Source organism: Poecilia formosa, unplaced genomic scaffold, assembly GCF_000485575.1.
Source record: "Poecilia formosa unplaced genomic scaffold, Poecilia_formosa-5.1.2 Scaffold323, whole genome shotgun sequence".
Classification (NCBI taxonomy): Eukaryota; Metazoa; Chordata; class Actinopteri; order Cyprinodontiformes; family Poeciliidae; genus Poecilia; species Poecilia formosa.
In genome coordinates this window covers 201,787-216,587 of record NW_006800262.1, presented here as the reverse complement: position 1 = coordinate 216,587, position 14,801 = coordinate 201,787, and the positions used below count along the sequence as shown (strand labels likewise).

The following is a 14,801-nucleotide window of genomic DNA, read 5'->3' as shown; positions in this document are numbered from 1 at the left end:
TTGTTCAATTAAAACAATGTACCTTGGCTCAAAAAAGGTTGAAAAACACTGATCTAGTCTGCAGGAACCCAACTGTGCCATAAGTGCAGCACATGGTCGCTGCTGCTGCTCTGTTAAGCCTCCCTGAGACTAACTGTAGACCTAATCTGTAATCTGTCATTTGAACCTTTTGCTTGTTTACACATGATGCCATCATTCATCAGTTAAAAGAAAACACACAAGTCATCCAATCTCAGGCATATTAATATTTATTTTTGTTTTAGAAGCTATTGGACTCAGTTTAGACACCAGGACACATATTTTCAGAGTCCTCTGGGAGAGCTCCTACTTGATTCACCCTGTGACCCACACACACTGTGCAGGCCAAAATTTGACCTTTTAAGTTTGAAAGTGAAAAGCACTTTGAATTGCCTTGTTGCTGAAAATGTGCTATATAAATAAAATTACCTGACCTTGCCTTACCTTGAGGTGCGGAAACAACAACATTTGCCCTTTGATACAAAATGACTTCCTTCCTGTAAATTTTAGGGCATAGCTCCAAGAGACTTTTTTTATTTGGGGGGATCTAACTACGTACCAAATTTCAGTGCCCCCTATCTCACGTTAGGTGGCACTGCAGAGCTGTTTGGCCACGCTTACTTTCGATTCCCTTGGAATCCAAAAATTTCATGTGGGAGACAATTTTCAGTGAAGGTTGAGAGGTGCTCAGGCCTAAATATTTAAGTGAAAAAAAACAACAAAAGGAAACATTACAGTGGTATAACAAAGAGAAGTAATTCAGACCAGAATTAATACATGTTCCAGTTACTTAGAGCTTAGAGCACCTGTGATCAGCACGCAGATGAAAAAAGGAGAGAAGAAAAAAAGAGCTGTAGTTTACAGATTGCATTTGTGTAGTTTGACTTACTGTTTGCAGTTTGTTGTTACCTTTTTTTATGTGTGCGTGAAATTGCAAGTAAGTTGGTCACATTGTTTGTTTGACAGAGTATTTCGGTTTTGAGTTAATTGATAGCATACTTTGTTCGCGTGCACACTTAAGAGCTACACAACATGGGTTTTTGTGTGGTGTTTATTTAGAAACGCAATGTTCGTAACCATTAATATTGTAGTTGTTTAGTAAGTTTCATTATTTCAGTCATTTATTCATCAGACACTGATGCTGCATTATTATTTATATTTTATAGAACCACATCATTACGGCGAAATAAACAGCAAGCACAAGTGCAGACCACTGGAGTGCGACTCTGTTTCTTTTGGAGTTCTAACCGGACTCACTACAGTGATCTGAACATTCCTCAAGCCAGTTACAGTCCTATCTTTTACTGCTTTTCCATGTTCTGGGGATGCAGAGTAGACCAGAACCATAAGACCTTGTGTTGGTTCATGTTCTACCAGTGAAGTGGGTCAGTGTGAAGGAGGATTTGGGTCTAAGCTGTACTGTAGATCTACTGTTACCAAAGTTTGCATGTGGTAATCCTCACACAGACGTGCTGGACTGTGTTAGACAGATAGCGAACAAAAGACTTCAAACGTCGAGCTGAAGTACATCTGAATTTTAACATCTTTTTTTAAAGGTTTTATTGGCTCTAGTGGCCTTTATTTGATAGTTAATTGACAGGAATGTTGGTAATGAGAGAAGGGGAAAGACATGCAGCAAAGGTTGCCAGGCCGGGAATCGAACCTGCAACGGCCACGTCAAGGTCTAAGGCCTCCATACATGTGTTGTGCTTAACCCCTGCGCCACCACAGCACACCCTGTACATCTGAATTTTAAGTGTAAAACTGAAAAATATAAGCATAAAAAAGATAGATGAACAACTTGTACGTCTCAAGTACACACATTGCTATGTGAAAGACTATTAGAATTTTACCATGTAGTGCTACAAAGGCTGGACACATTTAACATGGTTAAAAAAACAGAAGTTTTTCTGCTATTTAAAACATAAATAGCAGAAAAACTTCTGTCAAACAACATTTGAGTACAATAGCACACTACTTACCGACAAAGATACTTGGGGCTTGAAGAAAGGTTGAAACACTGACGACTGAATTTTAACGAAAACAAAACCTAACTTAAATCCTGCCACAAGGGGGTAGTAAAATAACAGAAAATAAGATACTAAGAAATCTTCTGAGTATCACAATACACTCCCCGTCTGGTATATTAGTAAATATACCACTCTTATTCAAACATTTGTGGCAGTCTCGGACAAAGTACTATTACATCACGAACAGGCCTAAAATATGTTTTAACAGTACCTTGTTTCACAATGTTAACCTCAACTTTTCTCACTCTGTTTCCTACCCTAACTGGGAATGGCCTTGACCACAATACCAATAGGCCACTCATTGCGTTTTACTTGATTGTCTTTCAAGGGAACATCACCCTGTTTGACATTTCGCCTTTCTCCCTTCAACTTTTGCCTTGTCTTCAGTGTATGAAGATATTCTTGTCCCCATCTTTTCCAAAAGCAATCCGCAAGACCCTGAACTTGCCGCCACTGGGCCTTATAAAGATCCGAGTTCAAAGTCTCCAGGTGGTGTTGGAACAGCACCAGCTTTCTGTGTAAGAAGCATTGCAGGTCAGAGAACTTCAGGTGTTTCAGGGTCATTTGAAACAGGAACTAAAGGTCTGACGTTCATTATGGCTTTTATGAAACTCAAAGTTGACATTGTATGTATGGCCCTGGTACTGAGACAGGTGAACATTACCGCCCACCTTTTACATTCAGTGCTATTTGCCCTTGTGCGAAGAGACTTGATGGCCCAAAGACGTCCCACCTTTCACATGAGTGAACGGTGGGTCAACTGCAAGTCTGTCAGAGGGTAAACTAGCCATTTTCTGCACTTCGAGGCGGCCTCTAAGTTTCCTACAAGTTAAACATTTGTGAAGTGTGCTGGAAATTAGTCTCTTGCCACCAATAATCCATAATCCTGCTGAACGCAGAGCACCTTCAGCGGCTGCTTTGATGAGCTTCTTGGTTGTGGTAATGTCGAACTAAAAGAATGGCAACATGATGATTACCCGGAATTATCACAGGGTGTTTCTCCACATCTGAAAGATGTACTGCTTGTAAGCATCCTCCAACCTTTAACAACCCACCATCAATAATAGGATCAAGTTTTCCAAGAGGACTGCATCAGGGGATGTCTGTTTTAAGACTTTCAAATTCCTCTTTGTAAGTCTCAGTTTAAATGCACTGAATGATTGCTGTTTTTGCTTGTGAGATTTCTGCAGTATTGGCAAGATTGGAGCTGTGCCAACCTTTAGATGTGCTTGAAGCTTTAGAGAATGACTTAGCAACATGAATGAGAGATTTGATTGCTCTTACCAGAGACTTCCAGCTTGAGAAACAAGCAAACCTGTGGGATCTGAGCCCTTTTTCATCTGCTTTTGTTGCTGAGAAAATTACTTGAGGAAGAATTTCCACATCTGTTGAGGGCTGCGCAAGATCACAAATCTCTTTGTTCTGTTCTGGATCTCTTTGCTCAGTGTCAGACAGTGTGAAGAACCGAGGCCTGGAGGGCCAGGCAGTTTGTTGCAGTTAGTTTGCTAATACAACTCTAGTCCCATGATCTGCAGGGTTCTGGTCAGTAGTGACAAAATGCCACTGGTCTGGTTTGGTAGACTTGCGAATTTGAGCAACTCTGTTGGCCACACATAGAATCTGCAGGTGTCATTGTGGATGTAGCCTAGAGCTATTCGGCTGTCTGTATAGAAGTTCACTGCATGAAACTCGATGTCACTTTCATCTATGATCAATTGAAACAGTTCCACTGCTAATACAGCTGCACATAATTCTGAGTGTGTGATAGCGTGGGCAGATGATGGTGCTAGCTTAGATTTGCCCATAGTAAACCCAACATGACAGTGGTTACCAGTGTCAGTGACCCTGAGGTATGCTGCACCTGCTTTTACTGTTGTTGAATCATCTGAGAAAATGCACAGTTCTCTTCTCTGAGCCTGTGATGCTGAAACTGGAACAAGTGGCCTGTGGATTTGGAGATGTTCAAGAGCGGTAAGTGAATCAGACCACCTTAGCCACTCTGCCTCCCAGTCTGCTAGTAAAGGCTCATCCCAATCTTGCTGTCCAACAGTTAACTTTCTGTACAATGCTTTTCCTTGGATTGTAACTGTGGCAGCAAATCCAAGGGGATCATAGAGGCTGTTGGCAATAGAAAGTATTCCTTTGCTGGTGAAAGGTTTGCTGACCTTAGCAACTCGAAATGTGAAGCAGTCATTTTCCAGGTTCTAGCTCACCCCAAGGCTTCGCTGAAGAGGGTCAACATCCAAATCCAAATCTTTGAGGTCCGCTGCTCTTTCTTCTGGAGGAAATGCATTCATCACATGACTGAGGCTATTTTATAAAGCCTTATATTTGACTTTGCCATCATGTTCCTTGCTAGTGTTAAGTGTTCGATGGCTTCTCTTTCGCCGTCAACTGAGGCCAATCCATCATCCACATAGAAGTCGTGGAAGACAAACTGTTTTGTGTTGGAGCCATACTCTTCTTCTCCAAGTTCAGCTGCTCGTCTGAGACCATAGATGGCAATAGCTGGGGCAGGACTGTTGCCAAAAACCGGCACCTTCATGCGAAACACCATGATTTTTTTGCTGAGGTCATTATCTTGGAACCATAGAAACCGAAGATAATCATCTGCTGAACATCTACAGTAACTGCAACTCATTCTTGCCTAAAGCGCAGTAGAACACCGAGGGGTGTGTTGTTTAAATCGGGCCCCCTTAATAGAACGTCATTTAGGGAAATACCCTTGTACATGGCACTTGAGTCAAACACAACTCTTATTTTACTTGGTTTCTGGGGGTGGTACACTCCAAATGTTGGTAGGTACCAGTATTCTTCTCCTGGTTTGAGTGGTGGTGTCTCTTCGGCCTGGTCATTATCGAAGATCTTCTGCATGAATTCAGTGAATTGATCTTTCATGTCTCTAGTGTCCGTAACAGAACAGTGAGGCGCTTCAAAGCCTGTTCTCTGTTGTTGGGAAGTAGAGGACGTGGTGTATGAAATGGTAGTGGTGCCACCCAATGATTTTCAATATTCATATATTGAAATTCATAATTGAAAAACCTCTCTGTCCATGATTTCAAGAAAGATCTTGTCTTCAATAGACAAGGCTGTTTTGTCATCAGGGTTCTTTGGAACACATTAAGCCCCAAATTGTCATTTAGTTTGACTGCAGCTGTTTGTGTGATGTCCAATGAGTGGTCTATAGTTTGCTGAATGGGATCACTGAACTTCTCTTTTATGTGTATTGCACCAGGACAAGGTTCAAGAAAAGAAGTGCGGCCATTGTTTAGCACATTTGTTTTGTAGACATTTACCTTTGTTTGTTTGTGTGCCCCTCCAAGGCACACCTCACCTACAATGACCCAGCCCAAATCTAGCCACCGGGCATAAGGTGTTTTGTGTGGACCATTGTACTGTTCACGTACTTTGTGGACACTCAGGACATCTCTCCCCTATAAGAGAAGGGATGATTGTTTCTGGCTCAATCGTAGGTATTTCACATGCAATAAGCTAGATGGGGGAAATGTTGCACAATGTCAGATGTCAGAATTTCTGAGCGATCATCTGGGATAGTATTGCATTCTAAAAGAGGTGGGAGAGCTATACGAGCCTTTCCATCCAGAGACATGACAACAAAATTGTGAGCTTTCCTTCCTGATCCCTCCTTTATATTCCTCCACACATCCTCAGTGTATAAGTGGTGGAGACTGCATCAATGCCAAACATGTCAAAGAAGGCTGACTTAGCAAGTAATCAGTTGCTTAGACCACATACATTTTTTTACATACATTTTTTGGGCTAAATTGGTTGATTAATAGGATACATGTTCACTAATGAGATTTTTGAACAGGGTCTGAGTCCATGAGATGTGTCACAGATCTCTGTACATTTTTGAAGTGACTTCCGAAGATGGACTATTTTCTTGCTCCCCGCTTTGCTCTTGCTGTGTTGCTTCAACTTCTGTAACTCAAGGAGCAGGACCAGGATGTAAAGCAGTAAGGTGCTTGTCCCTTTACACTTCACAGAAACTTTACAGTCTTTGGCCAAGTGCTTAGTGGATGCACAACAACAAAAACAAATTGAGTTTTCTTTTAGATAAGCTTTTCTCTTATCTAAGTGCTTCATTCTAAAACCACGACACTTTGCTAAGGGTTGTGGCTCATTGTGTATCGGGCACCTCTCAGCTGGTTCCTCTAGTTTATTTTCTGATACACTGTTGATGACTGCAGGTGCAAGTGCAACTTCAGTTTTTCTCACTGACACTATTTTGTAAGTGTTGTGTCTTGACGGTTTCTCTGACTTTACATGAGTCATAGCACTACATGTAGAAAACACAAAACTCAGATCATTACGGGTTTTCGCTTGACTACATATGAAACTTACAAAGTAGCAGAAGGGTGGAAAGGGAACATTATGTTCTTCCTTGTATTTAGAACCCTGTGTTATCCAGCGTTCTTGCAAGGCGTAGGGAAGCTTTTCCACCATTGTGTTAACCCCCCTGGCTGTGTCCAGATAGGCAAAACCTGGTAATTTTCCACCTGACTTAGCTGACTGAACCTCCATTAAAATATCCCTTAGTTCTCTAAGACGCTGCCTCCCTAAGACTTTCTGCCACATTGCAGGTCAAAAATGATGGACCGACTGGATTTTAACAAAAACAAAACTTAGCTTAAATCCTGCCACTAGGGGGTAGTAAAACTACAGAAAATAAGAGCTCTTCTGAGTATCACAACACACTCACCAAACAGCTCCATGTTGGCAGAGACACTTTAAAGGTGTTTGGGAACCGTCTTTCCTCCATGATCTTGCTCTCATTCTTTTCGAACAATACATGCAAAAAATTTAATGTACTTTTGGAGACATGTGAATGTATGCATATATCTTTTTTTTCCTTCACTAACTCACAGCAAGCCTCAAATCCAAGCACAGAAAATGACAAGAGGTCTAAAGCTACATTCACACCGCAGTCTGACATTACCCAATTCAGATTTTTTGTTTTTGCCATAATGTGACCTGCATCTGATCTTCTCATGACAGTCTGAACAACACCGGTCGGATTCTTTTTGAATGTGACCCAGGCCTATTGGATATCCAATACATATCCGATTCAAATGTGACCTAATGTCTAGGTTGCATTCATCCGACCGGAATGTCATTGATACTCGACAAATATCATTATTCTGCATCCGGATAGGAAGAAAAGCAACAACCATGGCAGACAATAATGAGGATTAAGTTGGCAATATGCTGGTTCTAGTTGGACAACAATTTCAAAACGTAAACTGTGCTCCGCCGTTAGCATCCATGTTTACTTCCACGAACACAGAGCACTAACACTGAGCATGCTCTCTATGTAATATATTATGCCCTCTACTGTGCATGCGGGACACTTTCAGGTAATTTGCAGTTCGCACTGGAGATCACACACACAGGTCGCATATTTGGAAGTGTTAATGGCCACAGCAAAAAAAATCAAATGTGACAAAAAAATCGGAATTGGGTCACTTCAGGCTGCAGCCTTAGTTATATCCATGTTTGTAGCATTCAGTTCTCTTCTAGTCATTTCATGTCTGTCCAACTAAGTTCAGCCGGATTCAGATTTAAAGCAAACTAAAGTCCAGTCTACCACATTTAGATTACAATACTGTGATAGATTTCCAGAATCAAAACAAACAGGGCTTCTATCCAAGGACAAATATCTAAACTATAAGAGTCTATGATTACATGAGGTAATTAATCTGTAGCACAGTCATAAATTGGGGCTAATCTAATGTCGAGTCAATTTTAACTAATAAAGACCCACCATGAATGGAGATCCTTCCAGTCAGTAGGTGCGGTCAGAACATGCTCCATTCTCTTGGTTCATGGTAAACATTAAGTCCTGTAGTAATGTAAAAGATGCAAGTTTGTTATAAATTTTGCCATGAACCCTGGAGTCAGTGGGTAGACAGACTGTAGACGTGTCAGAGCCTCAGGAGATGGCAGATGGCAGAAAGCCTCTCGGTCTAGGAGCAGCACCCCAGCATTAATGGGGAGGTAAGGCGGGTTTGGGCTGGGATTAGTGCTGGATTAGTGTTTATGTCAGATGTTGCTGTGGTTTATTCAGATTATAAGGAATTGAAGGAGTGAACAGGTTTCCAGTAACTGGAGGGATGGATCAAATCTGCAGGACAAAACTGGTCCTGAGGGTCGTTAATGGTCCAGCGGTGAACAGATCATGGCGGAGACAGTCAGTCAGACTGTAATACTCTGGGTCATACCAGTCTGCCTTCCAACTGACTGAATAACCCAGCAGGGTTTCCACCAGAAAACTTGCTAAGCCTGGTGGGCCACTGGAGTTTTGTATTAAAAGATGTTAAGTTGACAGGAAACGTAACGTATTACTAGGTAATTATATGTTACTGGAAGACATTGCTGACAATACCCACAACTATTGCTTTAAAAACAACAAATAAAAAAATGCAATCAAATAAATATCAATTCTTTGCTCTTCTGTTAAATCCAAATTAAGTGATCAATTAGTAAATCTAAAAACACAATGGAATGCTGATCACCTTTAGAAGCAGTCCATTTGACTGCTTGGTCAATTAAACTAGGCCCCATCTCCCAGATTTAACTAAATCCACAGAGAAATGCTGTTAGAGGTGCTGATGTTCTTTGCAGCAAGAGGGGCCCCTAAATCAAATTCTGCTCAAGGACTCATACAACCTTGGACCGGGCCTGCATGATGAGCCAGACCTGCAGCACAGCACATTTCTGCTGCTAGATGTGGAGGGACAAATGGGAGATTTAATTTATGTGGTTTTAGGAGCGCTTCCATTTTGTGTTTTTAATAAGCGCCACAGAAACTGTTTTGGTTGTCCAGTCTTCATGGGACGAGTTATACTGATATACACATGGCCACACAGCAACTTTACCTGACGTTAGGTAGACAAAACATTTGATATGCATTGAGTCACCGCAAAAAAATAAAATTAAATTAAAACACCAGTGTGCTGCGCTAGTCACGAGGCGAGAGCTCCTCCATGGGCTGAACCACGCCAGCGCGCAGTGACGCCAGCGGTCTGATTGGTGCACGCTCCCTGTTCAATGCATCAGCTACAAAAATTGTAAACCCTTATAACGTGCGCCATGTGAGGCTTAGCCTCACATGGAGCACGTAAAGCATGTCAGCCCAACAGGCTTATAATACACTGGCGGAAACCCTGAACTTAATGTGCTCCTCCTACCCCAGTTTTCTCCTGAATGCCTTGCTCTCTAGTTCCTTTTTTCTTAAAAATTTCTGTTCAATTCATTATATTTCTGTAGCACCAAATCACAGCAAATGTCACCTCAAGATACTTCACCAATCACTCATAAATTCCAGTTGTTACCCTAGTTACCCATCAGTGTATTAAGTTAAGTTCATTATTCAAAGAAACCCAACAGAGCATGGAGGCATCAGCTTTTACCTGTCTACAACCCAAACAGCCCTCAGACATTTTAGATCACTTTAGTTAAACTCTGTCATGAACTATGAAGACAAATGGTCATAAAAATACTAACATTTCACAATACACATTTTATGGTGTATTGCTTTTCTGAAAATACTGAACAGAAATGTGTTCCTATGTATTAATTGATCAACTTGCCATAGCACTCTTTTATCCACAGCTGTAAAATAGGACTGACACAATCAACAGATTGATCATAATGAATCGATTGTAGAAAGAATTGTCAACAAATTTAGTGTTTGATTTATTGCTAACTGGAGAATACACTCAGAAAAGGCCTTCTATTGAAAGAAAGACATGCTGAGCGGTTATTGAGCCAAAACTGTGCAAAATTATATGCAATCTTTGTCTGTAAATATGCTCTCCCAGAACTCCTCAAGTGTCATAGCTTTAGCATCACTCAGTTCAAATTTTGCAAAAAATGCCATGCCACTTATTAATATCTCTTTAACCATGTTAGGTCCAGCTCTGCCCATGGCCACGGTGGACATCAAGAATCCAGAGATCAGCAACATCAGAGTCCAGAACTCCCACAGCCACCATCAGCCTTACCACCTCAACAACATGCTGAGCCACAGTGGCCTGGTCCGCAGGGACAAGAAGAGCAAGAAGAAGAAGCTGACAAAGGCGGACATCGGCACGCCCAGCAACTTCCAGTGAGTTCAGCTCTGTGGCACCCTGCACATTTTCAGTAGCACAGCTGAGACTGCTTTATAACCAACCTTGTGTGTTCATCCTCACGTGAGGATCTAATGGTTGGACAATGTCCAGTAAAATATCCTGACATTAACACAAGAATTTAAATTAGTTGTACAGAATAAATACACCCTACATTATGAACTATTCATAGTGATTATTTTTGCTGTCCGCTCTCAGCAGACCTGCTGCTGGAAAAACGCCTGAAGAGTCCAATGACCGAGTGACTCTCAAGCGCCTTGTAGACCACCTGTTTGTTCTTTGAAGACATTAGGGCAGCAGGAGCATGAACCTGTTGAGAGGGAGGGAGGAAAGCTGGGAGGGGGTTGGTAAACTGATCTGATTTGAACATGGCAAGGTGGGTCACAATAACTCCATCTGTAGTTAAAGCTTCATGTAGACACTCCATATGAGGGTCAGGAGGTCACAAAGTTCAGCCAACAGAAAATAGAAAAGTGATTGTTTTGCTGAGGTCCCAGAAGCACACCAAACATCTTCTGGATGTTGTTGAGTGACTTATTGCTCTTATGCCAGATAAATGATCTGTTGTGTGATTTCTCCAGTGCAGTCATGGTGCTGATGGGGGAGAACAAGCTCTGGGTCCTGTTGTGTCCGTCTCCACAGAGCAGCCTTCAGACGCCCAGTCTGCCAGCTGTTAGATTGTGATCTCTTTGTTGTGTATGCTAAGCAGCTGATGTGAATTTGCATGTGAACACATCTGCGATCTCACCACACATCTCTTCCATCTTCCTCAGGCACATCGGCCATGTGGGCTGGGATCCAAATACAGGCTTTGATGTGAGTACCACACTTCCCACAACAGTACCATAGTGACCTGTCTGACAGCATGATGTCATCACACAATGACACGTCATTGTCTCAAGCGTCTTCTTCTGCACTCTGTGGATGTTCCAGACAGCAGCAGCAGGCCTGCTGACCTCATCGCTCCTGGCCTTCAGCTAGTCCTCTGTCCGCTCTGACAGAAAGAAGCCAAATATGATTGAGTCTGTTTCTCCAGAGTAGAGAGCGCAGCTCTGTGTTCAGAAGCTGGGATTGAACTCACTGATCACCTGCTGCTGCTGCCAACAGTTACAAAGGTCTGCCTGGATGCAACATTTGATCATAAAATCCTGGATTCAGCCAAACATGTCGGATGAACTCTGCCTGCCTTTAATAATCACACCTGATATAGATGTAAGTGGTGGAAATGCAAATTCTCAGCTGGAGGTCATGATCCTGGAAAAAAAATAGAGGAGGGAAGAAAATAATCATAATCTATCATCAATATCTTCTTGGGGTGTTTTATATGAAATGAGTCCAGATCCAGCCAGATTTATATTGAAAAGCCTGGAGCTGGCATCCATTATGAGCTGTAGTGATGTCATCAGGGGAGTGTGACTCCAGTAAAGTAGACTAAGCTGAAGGTTTTTCTGGAACTTGACAAATTATTAAAAACACCCAGATGGACTTGTTTTTGTCCACTCTGCCCATCATGGGTTCATGTGAGACGGATGGGACTCAGAGTCTCAGCCTGCCGTCTGACCAACATGGGGTAGCAGCTCCTCCACCATCGAGGTTCAAGGAGGTGGACTGCAGTCCCCGGTATCCTGGCAGCTGTTGTCTCAGCAGCAGGTGGGTCTTAGCTTTGCTTCCCATGCTAAAGGTTCAGACCCAACAGCATGCTTGTTCCTCTAAAAGGGCTGATCAGAATGCCACCAGCGCCAGTCATAATAAACTAGGAGTGCAGCATAAATTTGAGATCGGTGATCAGCTGACACTTATACATGAAGCTGATCTATCCATTGATCTTATCTTTTGCAAAGGTCTGAAAATCAGCTTTTGTTACCTTTAGCTCTGCCATGAGGGCTGACTGACAGACTCACCCACCAGGTCACGTCTGCCTGTCTGCGGTCAACTACAGTCATCGTTGCGACTTTTCGCACAAAAAAAAAAATATGTATCAGCCAAAATTGGAATTGGCAGGTCAGACTTTTTGAAGATAGGTGATCTTTAGGGTGCATCCACACCAGCCCTGTTAGTCTACTTTAATCAAACTCTAGTTTGTTTGTCTAGGAAGTTCGGTTTGCTTGGGGAGGTGTGAATGCATAATCGAACTCTAATGCGTACTAAAAAAGCCAACCTTGATCCTCCTAAAAACCTAGGTCACTAGGTTCACAGAGTTCACTTCAGAGTTCAGTTGAAGTGAACTGTGACATGGTTTGAATGCAGTGTGACTGCAAGTGGATCGGAGACCTCTCCAAAAGCAGGAAGCTAACTACAGTGCAGGCATTCTGGTCAATGTATTACTCTCTGCTCTGTGGGTTAGCGGAAGTGTTGTGTCGGTTGTGATGGTAACGGGTCTCGGTGTAGAGTAAAGTCGACACATAGAGCGAGAAAAAGCAGCTCCAAATTGTTTAAAGTTATTTTACACCAGTGTATCAGTTTATTTTCCCATTGCTGTGGCATACTGCAGCTATGCTGCCCTCACGAAGTGTTGCCGTTATAAAGCTAGACAGCTAACTAACACCTGAGTTGAAGATAATCTAGTCCTTGATAGTTTTTCTTGTTTTATTTTGCAACTCTTCCCATTACATTATCTTTTCTTGTTTGTTTTGTAAAAACACAGAGTGTCCAAGGGGCAAACGTGTCTGAAGGACAGCCAATGACACCAAGTGTACAGCCAGACCGGTTCTGCTTGACTGACCAAATTAAATATGTGAACAATGCCCACTAGGTGTCAGTAAGGCTCTGTAGTCCACTTACAATTTAGCATAAGCAAACTAAACCAAACACATAGATGGAATAAGCACAGTCCTCGCTTGTCAAAATATTATTTTGTCACTGTAATTACGGAAAACTGTTTCTGTCCATCTTCAAATGCCTCCAGAAAGCAGGACAATAATTTCAGACAGGTCTGAGGAAAATCTTGACATGTCTCCCTTTGTTGTCTTTACTTCTACCTTGTGTACAATCTTGTCACTGCTTGGTAAGGTTTTCACAGTGATTCCAATGGGCCAGTCGTTCCTGTGGGCTTGACTGTCTTTAAGCAAAACAGCATCTCCACCTTTATATTTTTTTCTTGCCAAGTCTATTTCCTGCGTATTTGTAGAGTGGACAAATATTCTTGTTTCCATCTCTTCCAAAATGTGCCTGCAAGACACTGGACATGTTTCCTTTGTTTACCTTGGAGAACACCCATCTTGAATTCAGCAGAAGGAGCTGAGACTGAGCTTGTCCTTTGAGTAACCAGCATGGCTGGAGTGAGGATGGTTGGCATCTCAGGATCATTAGACACAGGTACCAGAGGTCTGGCATAAACAATCGCCATGAGAGTGCTCAAAACCTTGTGTAGAAGATGAGTGTGTCCTGTTTGGAGTAACATAGCATCTAGAATGCGTCTGGCTACACCAATAAGTCTTTCCCATGAACCACCCATGTGTGATGAATGTGGCAGGTTAAAAATCCATGTGCATCTTTTGCTTTGTAGATAGAATCCAACCACTGCATCTTTGGAGTTGATGTTCAGTTCTCTGCATTTACCCACAAACTTGGTTCCCCTGTCAGTTCAGAGAAGTTTGGCCAAACCACGGAGAGTGAAAAATCTCCTAAAAGCGTTGATAAAGTTATCTGTTGACATGGATTCCACCAGCTATATGTGCACAGCTCTGGTTGACATACAAGTGAAAAGGACCACTAGACACTGAAAGATTTGGATCTCTATCAGTCATCATAATTTGAGTTACGTTGAATGTTCAGAGTTGAACAAATTTTGTTGTTTGAGCAGCTGAACAACCTGGACCCAGAGCTGAAGAACCTGTTTGACATGTGTGGGATCTCCGAGGCTCAGTTGAAGGACAGAGAGACATCCAAGGTCATCTACGATTTCATCGAGAAGAAAGGGGGGGTGGAGGCTGTCAAGAACGAGCTCAGGAGGCAGGGTGAGAGCAGACACACACCTCCTCCCATGGTTCTGGTTCTGCTCATACATCTGTGTGTTAGTGTCACTCATCATTCAGTTCATGTAAGCAGTGCCTGTTCACCAAGATTAGAAATCTTTCTGAGACTAATTTAGCTCCATAGTGTTGTGGTCAGAACTCTAATCAGACCCTGTGGAGGGTTGTGGCCATAAAGTTTATCACAGGTAGAACTGCTTCAAAAAATTATCTGGCTTGAGACTTTGTTAAATTATGTTTTATTATTTAGCACGCTGTGTTAATGTTGGATGATTCTTACCTCCATCAATGAGCTGCTGACTAATGCTAAGTGCTATTAGCAGCTATGGAGGGAGATTGCTAATAGAAAGAAGTGCCACCAAGAAAGAGACAAAAAAGTGTGGGTTCACTTTAAAGTAAATAGAAAAGATAACACAGATCAGTGTGTGAACTGCAAAATAGAATTGGTGTTTTATAGTAGCACATCCTGCTCAGTGCTGTAACACACTGGCAGCTGCTCTTGTTACAGTCTAATTAACTTCTGGAGCTTTCTCCTCTTTCTTTGCTTACCTGGGGCCTCATGGATAAAAAAGTGCTCAGTTTTCACACTAAAACTTGGCGTACGGACAAATTTAGAAAAGTGCGCAGCT

At 42.2% G+C, this 14,801-nt stretch overlaps 1 protein-coding gene across 2 annotated transcripts in view; it reads left to right on the top strand.

The window, feature by feature from the left end:
* Window positions 1-14,801, top strand: part of wasla (WASP like actin nucleation promoting factor a) — a 49,678-nt gene that overhangs the window by 29,110 nt on the left and 5,767 nt on the right. For both annotated transcript variants that reach the window (XM_016661321.1, XM_016661320.1), the window contains 3 exons: window positions 9,984-10,179; window positions 10,975-11,017; window positions 14,004-14,157. In XM_016661321.1, coding sequence (XP_016516807.1) covers window positions 9,984-10,179; window positions 10,975-11,017; window positions 14,004-14,157 — 393 coding nt within the window. The remainder of the gene's footprint in view (window positions 1-9,983; window positions 10,180-10,974; window positions 11,018-14,003; window positions 14,158-14,801) is intronic.